This window comes from Myripristis murdjan, chromosome 12 (assembly GCF_902150065.1).
Source record: "Myripristis murdjan chromosome 12, fMyrMur1.1, whole genome shotgun sequence".
Classification (NCBI taxonomy): Eukaryota; Metazoa; Chordata; class Actinopteri; order Holocentriformes; family Holocentridae; genus Myripristis; species Myripristis murdjan.
Window position 1 is genome coordinate 8,964,990 of NC_043991.1, and position 26,022 is coordinate 8,991,011.

The 26,022-nt window shown below is 40.4% G+C and overlaps 1 protein-coding gene across 1 annotated transcript in view; it reads left to right on the forward strand.

Moving 5' to 3' along the window:
* whrna (whirlin a) overlaps positions 1-26,022 on the forward strand; it is a 153,350-nt gene that overhangs the window by 79,932 nt on the left and 47,396 nt on the right. Inside the window, exon 4 of the mRNA XM_030065305.1 lies at positions 23,102-23,310. Coding sequence (XP_029921165.1) covers positions 23,102-23,310 — 209 coding nt within the window. The remainder of the gene's footprint in view (positions 1-23,101; positions 23,311-26,022) is intronic.

Here is a 26,022-nt window from a genome sequence, read left to right on the forward strand (position 1 = left end):
TTCAGAGTTTTGTACCCCACAGAGAATGCATAGTGGATAAGTTATAGCTGAGTGTGATGCTGTTGAAATCACAGTATAATTCAGCTAATTTAATCATTCAACCTCAATATAAACCATTTATTTTAGTTCAATTAAATACAAAGATGAAAAATTTTGTTTTCCTTGCAAAATGTAGGTTTGTATATTATCATAATTTCACTCATACACAATTATAATTTGTTATTGGACTCCAGTGACTATGTTCAGTGAGCTTATGACCATCCGATATTAGACAAGTCTGATTGTTGACAGTTGCCAAGGTTACAGTGTTTATATCCCTGGGTGGCAGTTTGCTGCAATTTGCTTAATTGACAGCTTAAGTTACAGGCATTTCAGGCAATTGTACCAGCTACTTCACCCATGGGTATATAATTTACTAGAAATATAGAACCAGCCTAATGTAGGATTTTAACACAGGCACTTACCTAGGCCTGCTAGCTATCTTACCTACCAGTCTTGGAAGAAGAATGCTACCCTTGTATCAGTACAACATCCTTTTCCTACTTTCACTTTCACTTTCACTTTCACTTTTCTTCAATGATCAGGTGGTTCACAAGTATGAAGACGGTGTTTTTTTTTTTGTTTTTTTGTTTTTTGCACTCAACAGTATCAATCAATCAATCAATCCAATTGTATTTATATAGCACCTTTCAAACAAATGCATGATATTCAAGGTGCTTTACATCTTGATTGACAAATCAAGTATAAAATAAGAAGTAAAAGGACAAGGAGACCGATGCACACTCATAAAATATGGTTAAAAAATAAATAAATAAATAAATAAAATAAAATTAAAAAAAAAAAATTAGAAATAAGAGTGATCATACAAGAGAGTGACTAAAAAGATTTAAAACAATAAAAACACAGTACGGCCAAGTTTTCTTTTCTTTGCTCTCCAGCTCTGTGTCTACGAGAAAAGTGTTTACGTTCTCTCTCGTGGATGTACTTTGTTTTCTAGTGGCTGAAAACTGCACTGGCCCTCGTTAAGATAAAATAGTGGCAAGTGACTGGACTTTAACTTTGGAAGCGATCACTGAGTTTGTGAAACTTTGTGTGATAACCTAGAGAGATGCATCCTAAACAGTCTAACGAACATCCTCGAGGAATCTGCCTGTACGAGACTGAGGAAATGCCCAGCTAAAGACGTCTTGGAGAGTCAGCGCACAGCGGGAGAAGAAGCATCGCCACCGCTGTTCTCTACGCTCCAGCTCCTCACCCTACAGCAAACTGTCTTCTCACCGCAGACTGTGTGTCTATATGCTGGTGTTCATCTCGCTACCATGACGATGATGGATGGCCCAAGTCCCAAGCCGGGCCTCGATAATCATCACGCCACCAGGATGACTCTGTCTTACCTTTCATTCTCTCAAAAAATGAAAGCCTGGCGGTGTAAATGCTGTTGCTTTGCTTTGCCTGCCTCCCGTCTTTGTGGTGAGAAGCCTCTGTTGTAAAATCCTCCGTTGTAAAATTTTGGGAGGTGTTTAACGACAGTGTGGGTCTGCAGTGAGAAGGGACCTTGGATAAAAGGGTTGACAGTTGTGACCTCTAAGCTTGTTTGTATATTCATGACTGTGTGTGTGTGTGTGTGTGTGTGTGTGTGTGTGTGTGTGTTTGCAGAGGCAGATGTCTATGAATGTGCATGTGCAGTGTTTCTCATATAATTACACTGTAACTGTGGCACCCGGGGGGTCTTGGCAACTACAACTGCATAGCCTGTTTCTAGTATTTCTTATTTCACCATTTTTATTCTCAGCATCATTTAGTGTTTCCATTCAAACTGTGTCTTACCTTGCTTTTACCTGCCGTTCTTTCCCACACATGCATGCACTTAAACACACATGCACAAACACACACACACACACACACACTACTCAGGTCTTCTATGTCTCTTTCCCTGGGTGTGTGTGTGTTCTTTTGACTTTTTTCATCACCAGTGTAAACACACCCAAAAAACACAACTTGTGTCTTGGATTTTTTTTTTTTTCACTCCGCGATTCCGTTTTCATAACAGCAGGTGAACCGCGTGTGGAAGCGCTTTGTTATTAATGACATATTGAAATGATCAAAACAAACGTGGTATCGAATGACACTTCCTTTGTTCAGTAATCTGTTGTAGCGAGGCATTTAAGGAGCCATAAAGGTACTGAATTTTGATACCCAGCCCTATTGATAAAATGTTTAAGACTGTGTGTGTGTGTGTGTGTGTGTGTCTTGGCAAACCAAAGTGCTGGTTACAAGATGACACCTCGAAGGGGGTGATGTGAAACTGCCGCAAGGTGGAAGACCACAATTTAATTCATTAATGGCTTTAATTATAGTTGGGCGGCCATTAGTGTACCTGGGCGGGCTGCCCAAGTTTAACATATGTGAGGGAAACGGCGATGTGAGTATGTGTGCTCGTTTGGTTCAAGTGTCGCTTATTTCTGCAGCCCGTCATCACAACCATGTCTCCAAGGACTTTACAGAAAACACTAATCAACTATCAATCACCAAACAAAGTGCAGCATGCAACAAAGTAAAACGTGCATGCATACAGTGTCCTCTTTTTGGAGTCATTAATGTGTGTGTGTGTGTGTGTGTGTGTGTGTTCTAGATGAGGCCACAAACTTGGCCAACCTGCTAAAATCCTCTAAAATGCCCCTGTGCCCGCAGACAGCTCTCTGTGGGTGGAGAAAGGTCAGCCTTGCCCAGTGCCCTTTTTACGGCATCTGCCCGGTTTTGTTTCATTTAATTAAAGCCCAGGGGAAAAGGTCACGCCGACTCTGATGTCAACACAATAACACACATGAAGGCAGTACCAGATGGAAAGTTACTGTCTTAGCTGAGTTAGCAGCTAATAACATTATAAAATATATGAGGTGAGAGGCCAGCTGCTTCTTCATATTGTTTTTCAGATTTAATCGCACAGAATTTCCTTGATTATCAGCTTGCCAAGGCGACAGTCAGCAAGTCTGGAGAATAAATGGATTCAACCCGGTACAACCTCTCTCCCTCCCTCCATCTCTCTCTCTCTCCTCTCTCTCATTCGCTCACTCAAACACTTACTTTCACACAAAGATCCACTTACACGTGTACAAACACACACACTAACCCGTGCGTACACATGCTCACATACTGTGTGTGTGCACACTAATAAAACACTTAACACTTAGATGGATTAAGGCAAGTATTTCCAATTTGGGCAGACGAGATTTTCCGTCCTTTCAGATAATAAAGCATTCTTGCTGAAAGAGCACAAAGCAGATCAAGCCAAAAAGGCACTTGGGGTGCACTTTACTTCAAGTTCATGTGGGTGTGTGGGTGTGTGTGTGTGTGTGTATGTGGAGGTGGGACCATCTCCAAAATGGGCAGGGGCAAAAATCTTCCAAAAGGACAATTCCTGGCCTATCCTGGTGGCTACGTGGAGTCTTCGTAGCTTTGTTGTATCTCTACCATCTTTTTTTTTTTTTTTTTTTACTCTTTTATAATAATCCAGTAAAGAAGAAATGGCATGAAAATCACCTATAAAGACTTTGCGCAGAAATTCAAGGAGAGTCCAGGTCATAATGCTCCCCTTTGAAGAAACGTGTGAAAATGTGCTCTTAAAAAAAAAAAGAAAGGACACACAAGTGCATGCGTGTGTACATACATTTCAATGAAGAAAATGCAATATACTTGCATTTCTGATGTAACTAAACGTAATATGTAATCCAATCAAAAAAAATTACAGGCATAAAATGAAAAGCAACATGAAGTTAACAACCTTGAAGTATCAAAAACGACCCTATACATATGTATGTGTGTGTGTGTGTGTGTGTGTTGCCAAGTGAAACCTTGTCTATTTTCTATTCAGTAAAAAAAAAAATGTAAAAATGTGTTTCTATTCAAGATGAGAGGACACAAACTGTATTAGTATTTTTGGATTATGTTACTTGGTTTATAGAAAATAATGAATGTTGGTATTCAGTATGATAAGCCAACACATTGACAGAACTTATTACTGATTATTGAAATGTTGAACAGACTGACCTGCCGGCATCGTGCAAGTGTGATTGGGAAATCTTGAGGTCATCACTTCAAATCGGTCCACCCTTCTTTCTCCACCAACTTCACTTTAGTGCATTCTTAAGACCTAATTAACAGACATTATGTTGCCTTTAAGGTACTTCAGAAATGTCAGAATTATAAATTCAGGCCTCATGTATGATACAAACAAGTGAGTAAATATGACAATTAACATGATTTTCTGTGGTTAAAATATATCACCCGTATTACAAATTCATTTTAAATGCTCTAAAAAAACTAGGGGAACACACTAACACATCTCGACTCATCACATTACTGTAAATAACATGCTGAGATAGCTCGCCACATGGCAGGCCAGATACTTTGGCACCAAGAATTAATAAATTCTACGGAGACATATTTAAAATGCAGCAGTGACCTCCGCTGATTCATTCCTGCTGATTCAACTTCTTTGTGCTCTTTGCTGTGACCACAGCATGGCACATGATAAGTGGCACCGTTAAAAATTAAAAGGGGATTCATCTTTAGTGAGTGGGTGGCTGATAATAGGATTACCAAGATTACTTGTCTTGACAGTAAATGGATAAAAGGGGGGAAATGTGTTTACAGCATTATATAAAAAATGAAAAAAATATATATCTATAAAAGATGTGCACTAATAAGTAGAACTGGTAACACAATAAGAGTACAACAATTAATGTTAGTTAACGCCGTAATATGCATTAAGTAACAGTTAACTAACCGTTAACTAATGTGTCTAAGAATCGTACTAATGCTGTTCATGCTAAGGTATTAATTTATATGTTAATTAAGGGTCATTGTAGATATTATTAACATTAGTAAATGCCATAATAATCATTAACTAACAGTTAATTAACCATTACGTCATTAACTAACGTTAACTAACGTTAAATGTTGTACTCTTACTGTAAAGTGTTACCGTAGAATTTAGGATAAAAATGTCACCAATGATAAGATAAAGTAAGGTAAGGTAATGTTATCCATAAAAACAGTATGCAAGCATCTAAAAGTATTTTCCTAAATGTGTTTTTTTTTTTCTCGTGGTGTTACTTAGCCTTACTATTACTGAGACTAAGAATGAGTGTTATGAAATGTTTAAATATTTTATAGAATCACAAATATTTTATAGAATCAGAAACACTGACAGTGTAAAAGAGAACCAGAAAAGCACACCTTGGAAAAAAAAAAAAAAAAAAAAAAAAAAAAAAAAAAACAAGCAATCTGCAAACTGTTTCCATTACTATAACTTGTGCATGTGGGGTTTTTGTGTGTGTATACTGTGCTGTTTTTAGACTTAATTTTTGCCTTTCTTCTGATTATAGTGTCTGATAACTAAACAGCGGCCTTCATTTTTTCTATTTCAATTTTTAAAAAAATGTTTTTCTCATTCACTGAGTCATGTATTATTATGAATGAATATCAGGCAATGCAGGTGTATGAAACAATACACCCACTAAAACACACACACACACACACACACACACACACACACACACACAAATAATAGTCTCACTATTCACTGCCTGCCAATTTTGCATTCTGTGTAATAGTGTGACATTTGTAAGTTTAGTTACCTTGGGGCCCCAGATAAGACCACTGGGTTTTCCGCCTCTCCCTGCACTGGGTATTATTTGCTCTCTTCATTATTGTGTGCCAAAAAAAAAAGTGCAAAAATAAAACCAAACTAGGTAAATTATGTTTTGTGCTGGAAACAAATATAGCCATCAAAATAGCAGCCAGTTGCCAGGCTGGTAAAAGGAGACCACCTTGCAGTCAAACGATTGCTGATAAATCCACAGAAAAGCGAGTGACAAATACTGCATGGCACCCACTGTAGCCCAAATCGTGTGTGTGTGTGTGTGTGTGTGTGTGTGTGTGTGTGTGTGTACCACCAGCCCGCTCCAAGGACAGGTATATAAAACCAGCTAACAATGGCTAAAAATGTGTTGATACAACACAACAGGCATTTACTTACTCACAGTGTCCTTGTGGTGGTGTCTGTCCTTGTAAAAGAAACCATACATAATGCGTACACACTGGGGAAACATGCTGATTCCCACAGTTCTGGAATAAAATATCAGTGCCCTACCTGCTGTGTTTCAATGGTACTGTACATCCACGCTGCAGGTACAGTAGAAACAGTGTGTAATAAAACTGTCTGCTGAGTGAAATGGAAATGGATTCCACGTTTGAGTGCTTATGGCTGCACAGCTGGAGAACAGTTTAAAGCCCCAGCAAGCCTTTTATTTCAGCAGTAGATATATGAATGTATACCGACAACCGGTAGAAAAATCCCACTGTGTTGGAAGGATTTTTGTTATATTGGTGGGATTTTTCCTGTGTCAACAAACATGAGATTCAGATACAAATGCGTGCACGCCACACCACACCACACGGATGACGGAGAAGTGTGATCGCTACCCAGAGGCTCATTGATCAAAGTCTGGCCTGATGACAGGCACCTGGGCTTCCTCATTCTCCCAAATCGCCAGAGACCACTGAGTAGTAAATAACCGCTGCTGCTTCTCTCTCTCTCTCTCTCTTCCTCGCTGCTCCGTCACTCTTTTCCATATAACGATACAGTTAGCCCTCCCTCGCCATGCTCCCACTTTCTCGTAATATCTCTCAGACGCGAACACACATCCGCCCTGAGTGGCATGGAAATGAAAACTCCCGATTTTCCCATGCATTAGGAGTCAAACTAGGCAACCGTGCAGGAATATAGCCCATCTGTTCCTCTGTGATATGTTCCTACAATGCTCTCTCTCTCTCTCTCTCTCTCTCTCTCTCTCTCTCTCTCTGTATAACGCCATCAACTGCCCTCCCGAGCCAAATACCGGTAATTACTCTGTTGGCACACGCTACAAAGTCACAGCAACTGCTCTGTCAAACCAATGGTCAGGAGGACAAATGGAAAACGCTGTATGCGTTTTGTGTGTGTGTATGTGTATGTGTGTGTGTGTGTGTGTAAATGCAAACTACTCATTTCCTCCGTGAGTAACTGTGATGAATTGTGCTCGTAACAGACCGAGCACCTATGCGCGCACACCACAGTGTCCAATAACATCAACACGGACTGACCAGCTGCTTACGGTTCATGCTCCTCTACTCCACTGCTCTCTCTCTCTGTTTGTGGTCATTTTTGGTAAAAGACACCTTAAATACACTTTATGGACTTGTCGAGGCCCTTTTTCTCGTTCTTTTCTCTCTTTTTCTTTAAATGAAATGTCTTTTCATTGTGAGTTGCCACTTTAGTTTTAGTAGCATGTGCTTCTATTTGAGTTAAACACACATGCTTTTTTTAAAATTTAGCATTAAGCGTAGTTCTCAAGTTTTATTTTGTGCAAATTAGCTGAAAAGAATGTGCCAGTGGGGTGAGATAATTTCTGTTTTTTTACACTGCAAATCAACTTGTTATTTAATTTCTTTACTCATGAGGTCATCATCTCACCTTGGTTGATTTTTTTTTTTTAATTTAATAACAAATAAGATTGGAAAAAAGGGTGGGGGTTTGCGGTTGGACTTGCACACTCTGGTTGTGGATTAAAATATGCATTTATTTGTTAAAACTGGCATGTTTCAGCACATTCCTTCATCGGGGATGTGGATGCAATTAAAACATTTGTCATGAGGGTCCAAGTCAATTTTGTTTTTCTAGTAACTGTGGGGCCTGTAAAGCCATTTGAGACTGTAGCAGCGATAAAGAGCTCTCAATAAACTTGAACTTTTCATGATGGGCCTGTTGGCAGCACCCGGGGCTATTGTAAAAGTGGTTATCTTGCTATTGTGTCCTCGCAGCTCACCCATACAGAGGATGGCCTCGAACATTTTCACCACAATAGCTGGTCAGAGCGAGCAACAAGTGCGACTAAATTGAGTTTCAAATAACAGCGCGTGCTCTTCAGTCGATTGCAAAGGAACTTGAGAATGTTTTGTGCTGGGATTTACTTTGTGTGATGATATTGCTCCAACCCCGTCTCTGAAAAATACGATTCCAGTCAACATTGTCTTGTATGTCATGTTGGGAAGCATTTTAGCCAGTTTCATCACCTTTAGCCACCAAAACTGCTTTGTTAAGGTTATAGAAAGGTTAGGTTTTAGGTATAAAAGCTGCATAGTTATGGTATCATAATGTTTGGTATGTAACTTTTTGTGGTTCAAACTGTGTCTAGCCAACAGGACAGATACTGGTAAATCACATATAAACTCAAGCTTGACAGAATATCTGTCTATTTGATAATGTCTGACAACTCAAGCTGATGTCCACACATTAGCAGACAAACTTTGTCATTCTTTGAAATCCCATAAAAAATATAATTTGTTATATTTTGTTTGTTATTTTGTTAATATATAAGTTGTTCTACTGTCTCAAAAACTGACACTAAAATTACAACCTTCAAAAAATTGAAATTGGAAAAAAAAAAATCTAAATTGTCACTTTCTTATCTGGCCTTCAAGTGGGGAAAGACACTTCCAGGGGACACACACTTAAGGGAAATAAAGTCTGGCAAACTTTTTGATTGTGGGAAAGTTCCTTAAAAGGGTTTCACAGGATTAAAAAGAAGTCAGCACACCCAGTGAATGGAGATCACACTTTTTTGTGAGCTCACCATTTGAAACCACAAACCTCCATTGATTCTACTAGATGTCAGGCTATAAATTAGTGTGCTTGTAATTTATTAAGGGCACTTCCCCCATGATAATGTTCGTGTGCACTGAGGACAAAACAAGGACTCGGTGCTTGGGGAAGAAGTAATTCTAGGTAGTACAACTTTTGGCACCGCAAAAGCTTGTTTGCAAAGCTTGTTTGTAGCTGCTTTGCTGTGATTTGGCTGTTGCTAATGTCAGCAATATGGCTGCAGCGATGGATATGACTTCCTGCATATACTCTGGATTGCTAAGTTTAATGAGCATGCAGGAAACAGAAACAGACTGTGAACATATTTACAGAGCTGCATAATACATGAGAATGAGGACCTTAAACTTCAGTGTCCAGTTTTTCTAAAAAGAGCTTAGACTCTGAAATGCAGGTGATATGCATGTAACTATGTTAGTTACTGGTTAAGTTTTGACAAGAAATACCACTTTGGTTGTGGTTACATTTAAGTTTAGACAACTAAAACAATTTGATTAAGGTTGGGGTTAGGTTTTGGTCATGATGTGATTAAGTAAGAAAAACTGATAACACTTTATATGAAGAGTTGTTCACAAGACTGACATAACAGTGTCATGAATATTAATAAACACTTATGACTGCGGTCATGAAGTGTCACTCAGTCAGTTGTCACTTTCCCTGAAAGCTGACATTGCCGGGATGTCTCTGTCATGGCATCGTGACATTAGCCAAGGTTAGGACTATTGTGATAAGTGGACTTTTATGTCATCTTCAATGAGTAGCTGTTTGTTTTGGAGGTCATGGTTATGACACCTTAAAATTTTTGGAGGTCATGGTTATGACACCTTAAGATTAGCCAAGTCATAACTTGCCATGAACATGATACAGCAGGCATACTTACAGATATTTGGTAGTGCTGTAGCAACTGACTGCTGGTCTTACAATACCAGACTGGAGCTCAGGACCCCAGCATGAGAAGCCACTTGGATGTGGAGGCGACTCAGACTTCAATATTAACAACACTGAAAAAATTTGGCTAAAAGACTCTACTCAAGGTGGTATACTTTTTTGCAGGAGTCAGTAATTGATCTCAGGTCATCAGAGTTTAAACTTACACAGCCATGAACCACATGGACATCCATGTCCTTACTTTCCAATGGACTATTTCAGTGACTACTACCTGTTTGAAGCTGTGTATGTTTTCCCATGGTGCAAAAAAAAAAAAAAAAAAAAAAAAATCATTTTCAATTTTTTATGCACAGTGCCAGTATTTGCATTTGAAGACATTGTGTTCATTTCTTGAAACTGTGAGAGACAGGGTTGACAGGACTCCACGTTCAGTGCAAAAAAAAAAGGGAAAATGCAAAACACATCGTGGGCAGTAGACCGTATAAACGAATCTACAGTTGAGAGAAAGACTGACTCGCAAAAGAACCCATCTACTGTTAAAGACCAGGGGCTCGCCAACAAAGAGCTGTGTGAGAGCAAAAGTTATGCAGATCCAAAAATCCATGAGAAGCTGTAATACTCTCTAATCCCTTTAAGAAGTTCCACCAACTCCGGTTCTCATAATGGATTTGTCTGTCAGGAATTTATCTTCCTAACGGCGTGCATTCTTTGACAACATTCAACAGCAAACAATTGAGAGTGTTTCTCCTCCTGGTCTAAAAATAATGCGCCATCTGGATCTTTACTGTGATCTGTGGTGCGGTGCTTGGATAATTGAGCCAGGCTATGTTTGGCAACACCATATGATGCACTTAAAGACATCACTCCATCTTGGTAAGATCATTAGATGCAGTTTAGGATCTGTGGGTTGTTGGGATTCTCGGGCAGGTTCAGTCAGTCAGGCTTATCCTCACATCACACACAGGATTGTGCCTCAGTGCCGTCAGCGTTGTATCAGCGTGATGTTCTCGATGCTCCACAGATTATGTTGTTTTGAGAGAGGAATCGAGGCTAAAAGCGTTAGCACCATAATCGTCAATATGTGTAAATATAGCCTAGCTTCGGCGTTTTTCTGCTGTGTGCACAAATGTAAAGAAAAGCTAAACTGAATCAACCTACAGTAGAATCAAACCACAGCCACAGACACTGTTACAGCAGGTTGCAATTATCTTCTTTGTGGGATATGTTTGTCACTTTGAAAAATGTGCAGACCTTTTTTAATAAAACAGCATATCCTGAATATCATTGCCTTGAGTCAGTACACCACAAACTAATCAATATCAACTTTCTTTTGTTGTTATTATTATTTTTATTTTTTTTATTTTTTCAAAGTCTTTCAGCCATCGACAATTTTAACCTCTGCAGTTTTTGACGCTCGGACGCCTCCATCCGATGCAAGCACATATGTCTTAAAGGAGGCATTTCCTCCATGGCTGATGGGAATGAACGATGCCCAGTGGCTGCAATTGAGCCTGACGGTCAGGCTGGCAGGCGAACTGGGAGGAGAAAAGATGGGGATTGAAAGGATGGAGGAGCAAAAAGGAGCAGCGAGCACAGTGAGAGGGATATTGCAGCCCAGTAGCAGGCTAAAGTGTGTAATAGACCCACTGGTCCATGTTAGGAAACTGTCACTGGCGCATTTTGTGTCACTTAGGTGTAAAAAGTACATGGTTATATGAATGAACAGTATTGTGATAGTATAAAGGGAGTGACAGAGTCTACATAAGGAGATAGGTGGGGCAGAGGATGGGTCAAACTGCTGGACTTCCCCGTGAGTGACCCGAGTTCAAGTCCGAGTCCAAGTGAGACTTGTGTTTGTTTTTAACGCAGTTTCTCAAATCTCAACAGAAATGGTCATTTTAAACAAATATCAAATAGAGATTCACTTACAGGACGCACACACAACATGGCTCAGGTCAAAAAGAAAGAGCAATGGGAAGAAGGCAGCATACATAACCTCTCATCCAAGCAAAGTGGCTGCACCTGAGTGGGGCGGTTCCCAGGCAGGTGTGTTTGTGTTCTCCTCCCAGCCTCAGGTGTGGTCATGTGACTCCTAGATGGAGACTTCTTGACAATGCTCGACCTGGAAACTAACGGTTTACACTCCTGTGTGTAGTTGTAACGCCAAGGCAAGGCAAAAGCTGACTATGACACGGTTTCCTCTGGTGGGCCAGCGTTTCCATTACACACTTTGATGTGATATTGGGTTGGATATTGACGGGATGAGGAGGGGGATTTGTAGTGAAATGTTAAACAGGACGAGGTGGAGTTAGAGGAGAAGGAAGGACAAAGATGCACGGTGAGGGGGAAGGAATAAAGGAAGGAACAGAGGGGAAAGAAAGTAAACTAGAAGAGTGCACTGAGTATAATGCAGATTTCTGCCAGGCGTGTTGTCTTACCTTGGCGTGCAAATCTGGACAGCAGCAATTCCAGAACACCGGAGATGCTGAATGTCAAACTCAAAGTGAAAATGCCAACATTATCTGTTCGCGTGTGAGTGCATGTGTCCGCGGTTAGTCTCGAATCAGAGAGGGAGAGATACAGGGGAGATATGGAGGCGCGGCCTGAGTTTGGTGAAAAACCAGCCGAGGCGTAAGCACCATTGCTGTATTAAAACAGGCTTTTCAAAGGTTTTGAGTCACCGCAGCCTCGAGGTCACTGAACATACAGTCATAACTGTGAACAAAAAATATGAGGCTGATGGGCTCAGTAGTATGCGACAGATACAAGCACACACACACAGACGGACACACACGACTTAACACATGATCCTCTCTAGGCTACCACTTGGCAGAGAAAAAGAGAGGGTACAATACAATACAACTTTTTTGTCCAACTACTTAAGAAGTTTGACTTAGGTTTGACCTTGACATATAAGCAACAGCTCTCCAGAGGATTACATCAAACCACAAACAGCACAGGCTCAATATCAACAGTAAATAAGTAAAATAAATAAATAAATAAAATCGTTTAGTGCAATTACATTTTGATTTAGTGCAGGCAGAGAAGGAAATGAGGTAAAGGTTATGGGAGGGGGAAAGGGGAAAGTGAGGAGGAGGAGGAGGAGGAGGAGGAGGAGGAGGAGGAGGAAGAAAGGAGTATGAGTAGGAAGCAAAGGAGGGGGAGGTACAGGAGAAGGAGGATGGAGGACATTAGACAGGAGAGGAACAAGAGAGGAAGTGCATGATGGCAGGCGGACTGATAAAATAATAATAAAACTTTGATCAAGGAATCACCTGTTAAAACCAACATGGAAAATAATGAGAGAGAGAGAGAGAGAGAGAGAGAGGAGGGGAAAAGAGAGAAAAACAACGAAAGGTAAAGGAGCTGAAGGGCCTAATTACAGTTTAACTATTTCCAGCGGGAGCCTAAACTTGAAGACATCTGTTGTCTGGGCTTTGGCACACTCGACGAAATGCCTCCATCCCTTCGTTTTTTGGAGGAGCCCTCACCCGCCAACGCTCTTCCATACAATCCAAGCGCATCCCCTCACTTCAGCTCATTTAAGAAGACAAATGCTGCAGTTCGGAGCATAAGGAGTTGGACTGAGGCATGGCAAGTCGATATCTAATCTCTTCCCTGTTCTCCTCCCTCTGCCAAGGAACAGAAACGAAGAGAGGGAAATGTCAGGAGAGCTGAAGTATGGGAGGTGGAGATAGGAGACGGGTCGCCCACACACTGCTCTGCTCTCTCTCTCTCTCTCTCTCTCACTCTCGCTTTCTTTCTTTCTTCACACAGACACACACACTGTACATACACTGAGCAGCACTTCTCTGTCACATGCATGCACACGCTGGCGAACACAGAAAAGACGTCACACTCAGATGCACTCACCCGCAGACACACACAAATGCGCACTTGAAAACGTAAACGAAAACTTATCTCTCTGTTTCACACACACACACACATGCATACATACACACACAGCCGTGCTTACATGGACATACACACAACAAGGCACAAGACACACAGAGAAAGCAGGGAAGAGCCACAGATCAAAAAGAAAGCAACAAAGTGAAAGAAGCACCAAAGGACGAGATAAAACTGCCGACTGTTCTCAATGCAGCTCTCGGGACCGCTAGCCTGAAGCTGCCATTTTCATCCCCGTCTCCCCGCTCTCCCTGTCCACCGCTCCATTCAGCCGAGCTATCTGGCGCAGACTGTACATCACAGCGCTTTGATAATGTCAGTGAAATACTTGACAATAGTCCTGATCAAACGGCTTGAGTAGAACAATTCAAAGGGAGTGTAATAGCCTGTCGGCTCGCCTCTTGTGTCTTCTCATCACCTTTCCGCAACAGAGCTTTTCGCAGGGGCTCAGGTCCTCTTTCACAAAAGGTTAAAAAAAAAAAAAAAAAAAGTTTGTGCTTGTGACGAAACACAAGGCAAACTTTTTTTATTTCATTTTGATGTGTGAAAGCGTGATATACATGTAAAAATGGGTGACGAGGATGGGTTCCCAATTCATGTATTTTTTTTTTTTTTTTATCAGTTTACGAGGAAAGAGTGGTGTCGTTTTTGACAGTGGCGTGTCTTTTCCACTAGGTGGGGCTATGGCCCAAGGTAGTTCTGTGTATTTTCATCGCGCGCAGCTGCCATTGTCTAGTGATTTTTTTTTTTTAAACTAAATATCATTTTGTGCCGACTTAGCAACTGCTTTCACTTCATAATTATCGCTACTTAACAAAAGACTCTGGACACTCATCAACACCTGAAACAATAAATACGGGAATAGAATTTTTTTCAATTTTCCATCCCAGATCTGGTGATTTTTTGCAAGCAGTGTCAACCAATCAGGGGCCACCAGGAAAAATCAAACATGTTACACACACACCGTTGTCAGGATGAGAAAAGTACACCCTCCAGCACACAGACAAAGATGGTAGGCAGTGCTTTTTCGTTTGTCATTGTATGTTTCTGTAATAATGGATGAATTAAGTAAGAGTAACAGCTGAAATTTAAACACAACACAACACAATAAAAATGATTTTTCATTTTTATTTTTCAAATAAGTGTTGCAGGAGGGACGGCACCCTAGTGCCCTTAATGGGCGACACGCGCCTGGTTTTCCAAGGATCAATCCACTTAATCCACAGCATTTCCGGTGCAGCTACAATAAAGTTTATCCCTTTCACTCTGACCTAAAGTCCCACCACCATGCAGTGCCTCAGCTCAGGGTAAAAACACATTAATCGGCATTCCAGTCCGTCGTTCTGAACCCTGCAATGGTCCTGGGTCATTATCGACTTCGGTTCCAGACGGCTGAGGTGTAAATGGATCACCGGCTAATTTGCTTCCCACATAAGTGCAGTGATACAAGACATGCTCTACATTTTAGGAAGGTGACCCCTGACCCCTACCATGCTTATGTACACAGTGTCACCTGCACAAAAACAAACACCAAAAACTGTAAAATAAAATATAATGTATCTCTACAGAGTGATCATAGTGGTTTGTGGAGTTAGTTTGATTGACTTGAACCATTTTCACCTTTTTTTTTTTTTTTTTTTACACTCAGCTTTCATGTAGAATTGCATTACAGCGTCTAAGGTATAAACATGTATTGGGAGCCAAGTTTCAGCTGCAGCAATTTACTTTATAATTGCAGTTTAGCATACGATGACACTATTACGCAGACTGATTTCCAGTGAGTGCAGCTGGAGAATACATGGCAATTCCTAGGTCATCGCAATCGCAGGAAAACAACTGCGAGTCGTGCAAATGTCAGGGCGTCGAATGATCACGTAAAAGCAAAACGCCGGGAAAAGAAATGGGATCCGAGCAGTCAGAGTGAGCAGAACACAGAGAATATGATTCACCATTCATCCACTGCCAAATGATGCACTTTATGTATTCACATTTATATCCTTCTACAAATTGAGAAGTCCTCTTTTTTTCAAGCATTCATTTGTAAGGCAGCACAGTGGAGAGAGGCAAATGAACAAAGAGATGCTGCTTTTTTACTGTTTATTTTTACTGCATGACTTTGTAACTTGTGTTTAGGATAATGCTGTGTATCATAAATACCGTATTATTGTAATTATTACATTTGGGGCACCTTGGCTTACTGAGCCAGTGGGCTGCCACAGAAACCTTTCCATTAGCTCTTCTCCCATCTCTTACCTGAATCTGACAGATACGCTTACAGTGTGTTTGTGTAAAAGGCCTCAGAGAGAATCAGTGTTGATGTGTGAGGCGTATAACGGGGAGTGTTACAGGAAAAAAAACAACAATGTGTTGCCCTTTATTGCAATTTATTGGACTATATTCATCTGCTGCCCGTGTTGTTTTCCTTTCCCTGTATGAAATACATGAAATTACTAATCACCAGTGAAGATCAGAGCCTTAATCGTAAATGTTACATTGCTACTGGCGATTAGTTAATTACCCAGAATGCCTCTTGGTGATGGTGACTCGAATCTGATGCAGGGATTGATTACAAGAAATGAAGTGCTTGCGACGCAGGACAGGACCCGGCTACTCTCCGGTAGAATTATAATGAGGAGGAGAGGGGAGCAGAAGGGAGTCAAATGAGGCGATGGAGAGAGAGAGACGGGGTGGTGACGTGTGTGTGTGTGTGTGTGTGTGTGTGTGTGTGTGTCTGTGTCTGTGTGTGTGGGGGGGGTTTGGAAGGCGTCAGTGGCAACGTGGTGACAGCAGCAGGAGATGCAGCGGCACAATCAAGTGACTCAGTGTTGTGACTCAACTTCAACCGCACACAGCCCTGTTTCTGTGTGTGTGTGTGTGTGTGTGTGTGCAAGCATATTTTTACATGGATAATTATTCTTTATTATTAGTAGCACAGATAATACTGCTATACATCATCTATATGGAACTTGCATTGTCCTGTATTCTGTGTTATACTCTGCTCTCTCTCTCTCTCTCTCTCTCTCTCTCTCTCTCTCTCTCTCTCACCACTGTCACCATCTGCATGCTCATCGGGGAGATTTTGGTTCATGTGATGAGCCAAAATCTGTTTGGACATTATACTAAATAAATAAATAAATAAATAAATAAATGAAGAATTAAACTGAATAGAATTGAAAAATTGTGTTTTTAAGCAAAGATTAATGTGCACTGTACATCAACAGGTCATATGAATTACAAGAGGCAGTGCTCAGTAACTATGAGATGCTTATTTGCATTAGCGCCCTCATTTGCAGTTGCAGTTGCTGAACTTCACCAACCTAAAAAACAACAGCACATTCAGACCCTGTTCACATTTGGTGGACAGCTCTAAGCATCATGATCTGATCACTGAAAATAACTTGAGCCACATAGCACGTGTAGGGTCAGTGTTACGCAGTGACTCCATCAAATTCATAAACACCGTTCACTCTGGAACCATGTTCGTTACTGTTGTCTGTACTGTATGTTGTGTCTTTATTATTGTATGCATTGCGATTTACTGTGATGTGCTGTAACCAGCTTGTGAATCTGAAGGCAAATTGCCACATCTGTGCACAGTAAAGCTTATCTTTCAAGTCTGTCAAGTTGAGATGCTCCAACACGAATGAACACCTAGTTGCAATTCAAATTTGAATTAAGTTTGTTTTTGCAGTGAGATGGCGGTATCTTCATCGGGTAATCCAAAGAAATAGAGAGTTTGGGCACAGCTGCTTCCCTACTGTAATGGTCCAGAGATAAGGATGATAGTGGGAAATATTGGGTAAAAGATTGTAAAAACATGGAATATAGAAGGGAGGATTAAGTGTAAGTTGCAGAGGAAGGAAAAAAAGGAAAGAAAAGAAAAGGAGAGGGAAGAGGTAATTCTGACAGATCTGAGGTCGATCACAAATCCAGTCACAAGTGGTCACTGGAGACACATGATAATGCCAGGTGTGAAGGGTGATCTGTCTCAGCTGTCCACTTGTGATCAAATCACCTGAGACGAATGCTAAAACCAAGGGTGAACAACAGGGCCCCGGAGTCAAATTAGATTGTCAAGTACAAGAAATGCCTGTGTAGGCCTTGGTGCTGAGACATAATGACACCTTACAAAATCTTACCTGATAAATTGTTGTTTCTCCTCCATTGGATTGGGAGGCAGGATGACGGGTATGATCATCTATAAAGACAAAAGTGACAGCTAAATGTCTAAAATGCAAATTGTCTGTTTTGGTTGTCACTTGTGGCAGCTGACATGTCATTTAGACGTGGAATCACTTTATCTTCCAAATGCAGGGAGGTACAGGAACTTACCTTTGAGTCGCTGACCTCACAAGAACAAGAAAACGTCATCAGCGTACGTCATCACCTGGGCCGCTATAGTGGCAAACTTTGAAGCTATGCAAGAGTCGAATTATTTTAATAGCGGTATTAATATGTTTGGACAAAAATCGTTTTCTTCTTTGAATCCCAAACATTTCATTTTGCTCATTTTACCTCCATCATTGGGTGTTGTGCCAAGGTCATGTTGATTAGTGAGTCATTTGATGAAGCATTCCTTTTGGTTGGTTAGCAGACGTCGGTCATAGCAGCAGTCACATTGTGAGATGGTTATATTAAATTTCTGTCACTATCAGGATTTTGTCCCAGCTATCTTTGGTCGTAGGACCGTGACAACGCCTATCTTTGAACCGCTTCTTCAGTGAGAAATAGGACCACCATCTTGGAGCCACAACCAAAGATATCGGCACATTTCTTGCACGTTGGGTATCTTTTGTCTGGGAAAGCCCAAAATCAGAGAGTATACCCAGCATAATATGAGGTCAGGGAGCTAGCAAGCTGGTGTTCTTATTTACATGACCACTAGAGGTCACTTAACTTTAAAATGTATCTAAAGGTCATAATAAGCTGCTGTACAAAACACTGTACGGGGTCGTTGTTTGCCGGAGGACAGCCTCGGCTAGCCTTACTGAAGTTATCTATGAATGTTAATCGGCCATGGTTCACTGATACAGTGCACTGTGCCTTGGAGAATTTATGCGGATTAGAATTAGATGTTTGAATTATGAGAGTTGTGGGGCTGTAAAATATCCTGGTATGCAAGGCCTGAATATCAACAAAAAACTAAGAGCAGCAGTTAAAGGCAGCATGTTTGGTTTGAGTGCATATGGTAACACTACTGCTGTATAAAACCATATTACTTCCCAAAACATTTCAGCACTTAAAAAACTAGTCAGTTTTCATGTTGATAGCTGTACATTTATGTGAAATTATTAAAAGGGATCACCACACACAACTCACAGATCTTAGGTCTCTTGATCTTGCCTTTGAAGTGAAGGTGTGCATGCTCAGAAATATTGATCAGACGGTCCTAAACAAGATTTAATTTTAATTTTATCTTATTTTAGGTGTGCATTTTTGAATCACAGTGTCACCCTTTAATTAACATTGTGGTTTTGATGAGCTTCCCTGGGTCATGGAAGTTAACCAGGTGCATAATTGGAGTCAGGATCAGAGTTGCATTAATTTGTCAAGTTCAATGGATGCAAAACGAATTCTTCTTGATTAATTGGTGCTGACACCTTGAAAGACATTTAGCCTACACAATACATGATTGACACTCTGGTGCAGGACAAAGTGCATCAGGATCTCACATAGTGCAGAGAAGATGTACTCCATGACCAGACACACAATAAATATACATTCAGAGCTGATGCTCCAGCACAACAAAAGATAAATACATGATTGATGTGCAACGTATAGCTAAGTTGACAGATAGCCTGAATAGCTTATGTCATTTGAAAATGCAGTATTATCTATGTATATATATGTATCAGCATGCACCAGAAGTCAATATGTCACCCATCCATTTTGGAGATAGTTTCCTTCCCTTGAGCTTTGTGTGGCAGTCTATCGATAAAAGCACCTTTTTTGAAGCATTCATGTAACAAAGAAAACATAATTTCTGATGTGACCATATTACAGGCCAAATGTCATTTCTCAATACGTTCCAGTTAGAGATACAACCAGAGAGGTGAAGATGTCTGCCATATACAGTTTTCTCCTCCTTTTATGTACATTCCACAGTCATTCATACTCTTGCTCTGCTTCTTCAAGTGATAAATGACCAAAAAAAAACTGAGCAATGAGGTTCTCTTATGGTGTCAGAAGTCCATAAAAAGCAGCCCGCTGCCTCTCTTAGTGGCTGTTTGAAATGCAGACAGCTGGATCAAACAGCTTGTAATCTGTCTTGAAATCTGTCTTCCGTCCCTGTGGCTGAGGCTCAGGTGCTGCATTACCACCTGATGGCAGGAGGATGTTTGATGATGAGATGAGTGCTTTGCTGCGGAGGCGGTGTATGTCCTCGTTGGATGGGATCTTGTCGCCCTGAGTGATGCACTGATTGATTAATTGATTTTTAATTTCTAAATATGCTTTTGATTTTGTGCTCCTTTGCAGTGCAGTGATGCCACTACAAATTATGGTTTTGCAGTTGTAAACACTGACAAGTGTGGAGGCGTGTGCTCCAAATTGCCTCAGCTGCCTGCAGAAGTCGAGGTGCTGTTGTGCATTAGTGGTAATAGATCTAATGGTGAGCGACCTCAAGTTCTGGGAATATGCCCAGGACACTGAGGGTATTGGATATTGAATGTCTTTAATCTCCAGTTTACACTGGCTAGTGCTCTGAGTGAACATTGAAATCTTTGTGAGATTTGGTTGGCTGACCAGAGTAAAATGAGAATAAAACAAAAAGACAGGAACTGACATTTGGGATCATTTCTAAATGCTAAACACTAAATCAAGTCTAAATGCCAGACAATGCAATTTAGAAGACCAGCGACTCTGTGCCATTTTTTTAAAAGAGACTGTTGAGTCCATCTTCTGTGAGAAACCCATTATATAGTTGTGGTGAGAGATGAAATAAAGGGAGCCTTATATGAAGTCATGTTGGAGAAAGAAAAAAAAAACAAAAAAAAAAAAACAAGCACATCATTTGTGATAAGCTACAACCAGCTTGGTGCACTGAGAAGGCAGAGCGGTCATGTCATATTTTTCAGTCGGCGGCTTCAATCAGAAAACCGAAGTCTTGGCACAATAAAAAGGTTACGCCGGGCTATATATTCATTTAAATGTGCAGTGCTGACAAGACAGATAACTAACTAGGCTACACATAAATCTGATGCAGAGGAAAAGCTGAAATGCAGCCTAAAAAAAGGACAAAGGCCTGAAACTTTGACATGTCAACCCTATGCTTTACCAACCAAACAAGTTGTGCCCTGCAATGGCATATACACAGTATTTTTTAATAGTATTTGGGGCTATAAACGTAGATAATCTAAGACATTTTGAATCAAAGTTCCCATTAAATGTCAAATATGTTGATGTTAAGTGCTTTTACTGGGGCTGGAGTATGGGAAATGCCCAAATATTTAAATAATTTGATACTATTACATTGCATTTTTTTATTCATTTTGCTCATTCGATATGGGCAAAATAAACACTTGGTTGTCAAAGTTAGCTGTTTGGATGCATAAATGATGTTTTACTCTGCATGGCATGATTGATAGGACCTAGGAATCTTAATAATCCAATTGTACATGTTTTATATAAGGTTTTTTCAAACTTCTACAATCAAAAATAAAAGTATGCTACCACCCGGGGAAAAAAATAATAATTTAGATAATAACACAAAAACAGAGCATATTAAAGATAAGAGAAGCTGTGTCTTTGTCATTGTAATGCAGAGCTCCTGTTGCGTTGAAACAATTGTGATTATGATGAATTTTGACAGAATAACAGATGTTTGGCAGTTCTGAGATCTACAAAATCACTATCCAGTGCAAAACCATATGTGCAGGGCATGAAAAATTCTCAGCTACCCACAATCTCATATTTACCGGTGGAGGAAACACAGAAATATGCCATTAAATATGAATAGAGGTGCAATTTTAATATGTAGAAATATGTACAAAAATGTTCACAAGTATCGCACAGATGAGATTAGGTCAAGCAAGATGGACATTTTCATTTTCATTTTAATTAAAACAAACAAACAAAAGAAGAAAAAGACGTCAGTTAAACTGGACATCTTCAGGACGTGAAACTGTGTCTCAAGACAAAGGGATGTGTCCTAAGATATATCCTAAGTGTCTTAAAGATAAAGAAAATGTGTCTCTTGTGTCACTTTCATACCTGAAGACAAGCACTTTAGGTCTTCAAGTTTAGTGTGAACATTTCTTTCTGCACATCTTGATGTACAGAAATGTCTCCAGACATCTTTTCTGGAGTTATTTTGACCGCTTAAGACATCTCAAGACATGGTGATGACAGTATGTAGAAGCAGCACACTGCAAAAATCCACTCTGTCAATTAATTCGGTCTCATGTTCAGTCCTCAAATCTTGTTTTATACATTTCTATATACATATATTTTGTCTTCTTTTTCAGTGTTAAACCATCCCAAGATTTGTGTTGGATCTTATGACATTTTCTCAATACTAGTGATCCGCCTTATTGTGTCTCATTTGTACTTGTTCCCAGAAAAAAATCATGAGACATCTGAGCCTGCATTCGGAACAAGTTTCCCCAAAGCCAGATTTTTTTTCACTTGCTTTAACCCTAACCCTAAACACTGAATATGAGGCTAAATGACTGGTTAGCTCTATAAAGCCTGAACTATGAAAGAATTGGCAGAAAATTCCAGTTTTTTTAAATTGAACCCTTTATTTAGTCCTATAACAAAATGTAAAAAAAATAAATAAATAAATAAAAAATAAAAGATTTTTCAAAAAATATGTCTTTATACGATTTTTCTGTTGTATCATGTATGATAGTACTTGAAGTGCCAATGGTATGGTCCAGGGTGAACAGGGGAAGTGTCCAAAGGTATACTTGGCCAAAATAACAGTATTTTGGTCAAGTATTGATTAAACTGAAAACGGAATGTGTTATTTGATAACGTGTATCATATATGATACAAATGGCTTTATAGGTTTAAGATGGATATGTTTTGCAGTGCAGTTCAGGTTGAGACGGCACTCTGCATTCTCACACCTGGCTGAGGTGAGGGCTGTTGTGGCAGGAAGGATGTCATTCAGCACGAATGAAGCAGCGCATCATGTATGTTGCAGGGGTGACCTGGAGGTCAAAGGTGCTCTGCTGCTAAATCAGCTCATTACATGGAAGCAGCGAGGTAGTGTCCAAGATGGTGTTTAATTTGGACATCATCCTCTCCTTCACAACTGCGTCCAGAGTGTCCAGCCTCAGCCCTTTGATAGAATATGAAATCACGTCAGTGTGTAGAAGTGTGTGTTCTTTAACCTCTGTTTAATTATTCCTGTCCGCTTCGCCATCTGAAAGCACCTGGGCATAACTTAAAACTTAATTATCTCTATGCTGCACTACAGTATTTAACATTGTATATATCTCCACCACCTCCATCCGTTGTACTCTACCTCTCTCTGGCCCTGTACTGTGTAACCTTTGACCTATGAACCTGTGCACGTGACGGTCTCAGCCTGTTCCACCTATGCCACCCTGCTCAGCCCCACCCTCCATGCCTCTCTATTCCCTCCCGGCCCCGCAGGTTGGCGACCAGATCCTGGAGGTTAATGGGCGCAGCTTCTTGGGCATCCCTCATGACGAGGCCGTGAGGGTCCTGAAGTCGTCACGGCACCTAATGATGACAGTGAAAGATGTGGGCCGCCTGCCGCACGCCAGGACGGTGGTGGGTGAGACCAAGTGGATCGCCAGCTCGCAAATCTCCGAGAGCTCCGCCACCAGCAGCATGGCTGGGTGAGTTAATGTGGAAAATATGACTGAATGAAATCAGGCATTTGAGTGTGAAAGGTTAATCAGATTTTCAGCTGCTAGACTTATAGGTAATAATTTTGACCTTTTACTTCCTCTGCCACTGGTGTTGGATGGGAGTTATCTTTTGTGTTTATATTAACAAAATGTTATTAGTGTATCTGCATGAAACCTTGTTTATAGGGTGGGGAAAAAATGAACTGATTAACTTTACATACAAATTGGCCAAAGTGGGGCAAAGCAGTGGGTGTGGCTTCCAGGGTTATTACAGTTTTGCATTTTTCATTCTTTTTAAAAAATTTTATTTCATTTTTACTTTTTGTTTTCAATTTTAGTTTTAATTAGTTTTTAAAGTGTGCTTGCAGGTTTAGTTTAGTGTTTATTTTTATTTTTTTTTTTAGTTTTGGTTTAGTTTTCATCAGTGGGGTATAAGTATGAAATAAGCTTATTTTAATTCATTTTGTACACTTGCAAGACAGTTTCATTTCAGCTCAGTTTCAGTTTTTTATAAAGCCTCATTTTTATTGTTATTTCAGTTAAAGGAAATGTTTTTTCACACCTGTTTTTTGTTACTTTGTTAGTTTTTGTTGATGATAATAACCTCTTCTTCTCACTTTGATGCATATCAATTCTAAATCATATTTATGTACACATCTTTGTGCATGTTTCTGAGGACATAAGAACAAGCAAACCCCCTCCATTATTGGCCAGTCACACAACATGGGGTGACTGGAAAGAGCTCATTTCCTGTTGAGACATAATGACTAGACCATTTTCTACAAAACTGTGACAGAGGGGCAGCCCTAATGTTCTCTGAAAAATATAGTGATTGGTCATATGGTTTTGTGAAAATCAGCTAAAAGGCTTAAGTGAGATCCTGAGATATATCTGTTGAGCAAACTCATGTTTCTCATGTCTTTCATGTCTCGTTCCAGATCCAGTTATGTCTTGAGGTTTGTAATGGGTTATGGAAGAATTTAGTAACATTTAGTGAAAATCGTGACATGAAACTGGCATATTTTGACAATTGTGTAGTGTTGGATGATGTGCCATTTAGTTAAATGTTGGCTCTCAGCCAAAGGTAAAATGTAAATGTAAATTAAAACTTTTTTTTTTCCCTTTATTTACTCATTTAATTTTCTATTAGGGTTTTGTAAGTTAATTATTTATTTGAAGGCCTTATTTATCCCAGTGTTTCCTCTGCTGCTGGTTAGGTCACTCTGCTGCTGCTCACCCACCCGTGTAGGAATTTCATTAGCCTGTGTTTTAATGGAGAGTTTGATTGTTCCAGTGGTATAATGCTGTTTTAGAGGCTTTTCCACCCTGGGTTATCTAAAACACTGAATGCATGGGATTTTGTGGCATTTAAATTGCAGCCAGTTTTAACACCGTGCAAATCATAATTGGCACATGGGGAAAATACTGGATTGTAGACCAGCGGAGCAGGAAAAGATCTGGAGAGATCTGAAGAAAACACTTGGGAAAACATCGCCTCCATTTGAGACCAAAAAACAGTTGTCACAGTCTATAACTGTCTAAGATGATCTGACATGCTTTTTGCCTGAGATGGCAGGACACTCACTTTGCATCAACAAAAACAAAACAAAAACAAAAAACACTGTACAGTTCTCTTGGAAAATGCTTCTATCAAAGTGACACCCGACTAACTCATCTCCTGATCATGACCTGGAATAAATGTGACCTCTAACAACCAAATCAAGGTGAGAAATTAACCGTGGCCCGATAGCCTGTGGTCACAAGATGTTACTCTGTGGCCACCAGGTTTTATCCCCATACTGTGACCCTTTGCCAATGCAACATTACAGTCAAACAAACATCCCAATTCCTTTACAACTATTAGTTCAACATTACAAAAACAGCAAAGTACTCGTCACCGACTAGCTACTGTTATGCCGTTACAGTGTGGCCGCGGCGTCCCAACACTTGCAGTTTTACAGCATTCTCAACAACAGCTGCCATCTTGCTGCCACCATTTTTTAACATTATATTCTAAGGGTCCAAAAGACTGAGACCACATTGAAAATCTCTAATATTTTCATGTAAACCTGGGAATAATCAGAAAGTTTGGGGATTTCATCGAGAATAGCATTTGTGAGGTCAGACACTGATGTTCGATGACCCTAACCCTCGCAATCTCCATTGGTTCATCCCAAAGGTGTTGGAAGAGGTTGATGTCAGGGCTCTGTGTGGGCCAGTCAAGTTCTTCCACACCAAACTCACTCAACCATGCCTTTATGGAACTTGCTTTGTGCACTGGGGCAAAGTCATGCTTGAACAGAAAAGGGCCCACAAAGTTGGAAACGTCCTGGTGAGCTGAAGCATTAAGGATTCCCTTCACTGGAACTAAGGGGCCGTGGCCGAGCCCAGAAAAAACAAGCCCATAGCGTTATCCCTCCTCCAGCAAACTTTACAGTTAGCACAATGCAGTCAGGCAGGGAACGTTTTCCTGGCATTCACCAAACCCAGACTGGTCCATCAGACCGCCAGATAGAGAAGCGTGATTGGTTACTCCATAGAAAATTTCCAGCGCTCCAGAGTCCAGTGGCGGCGTGCTTTACTCCGCTCCATCCGACACTTGGAGTTGTGCTTGGTGATGTGAGGCTTGTGTGCGGCTGCTCAGCCATGGAAACCCATGCCATGAAGCTCCCGGCACACAATGAATGAGTCGCTGTGGTT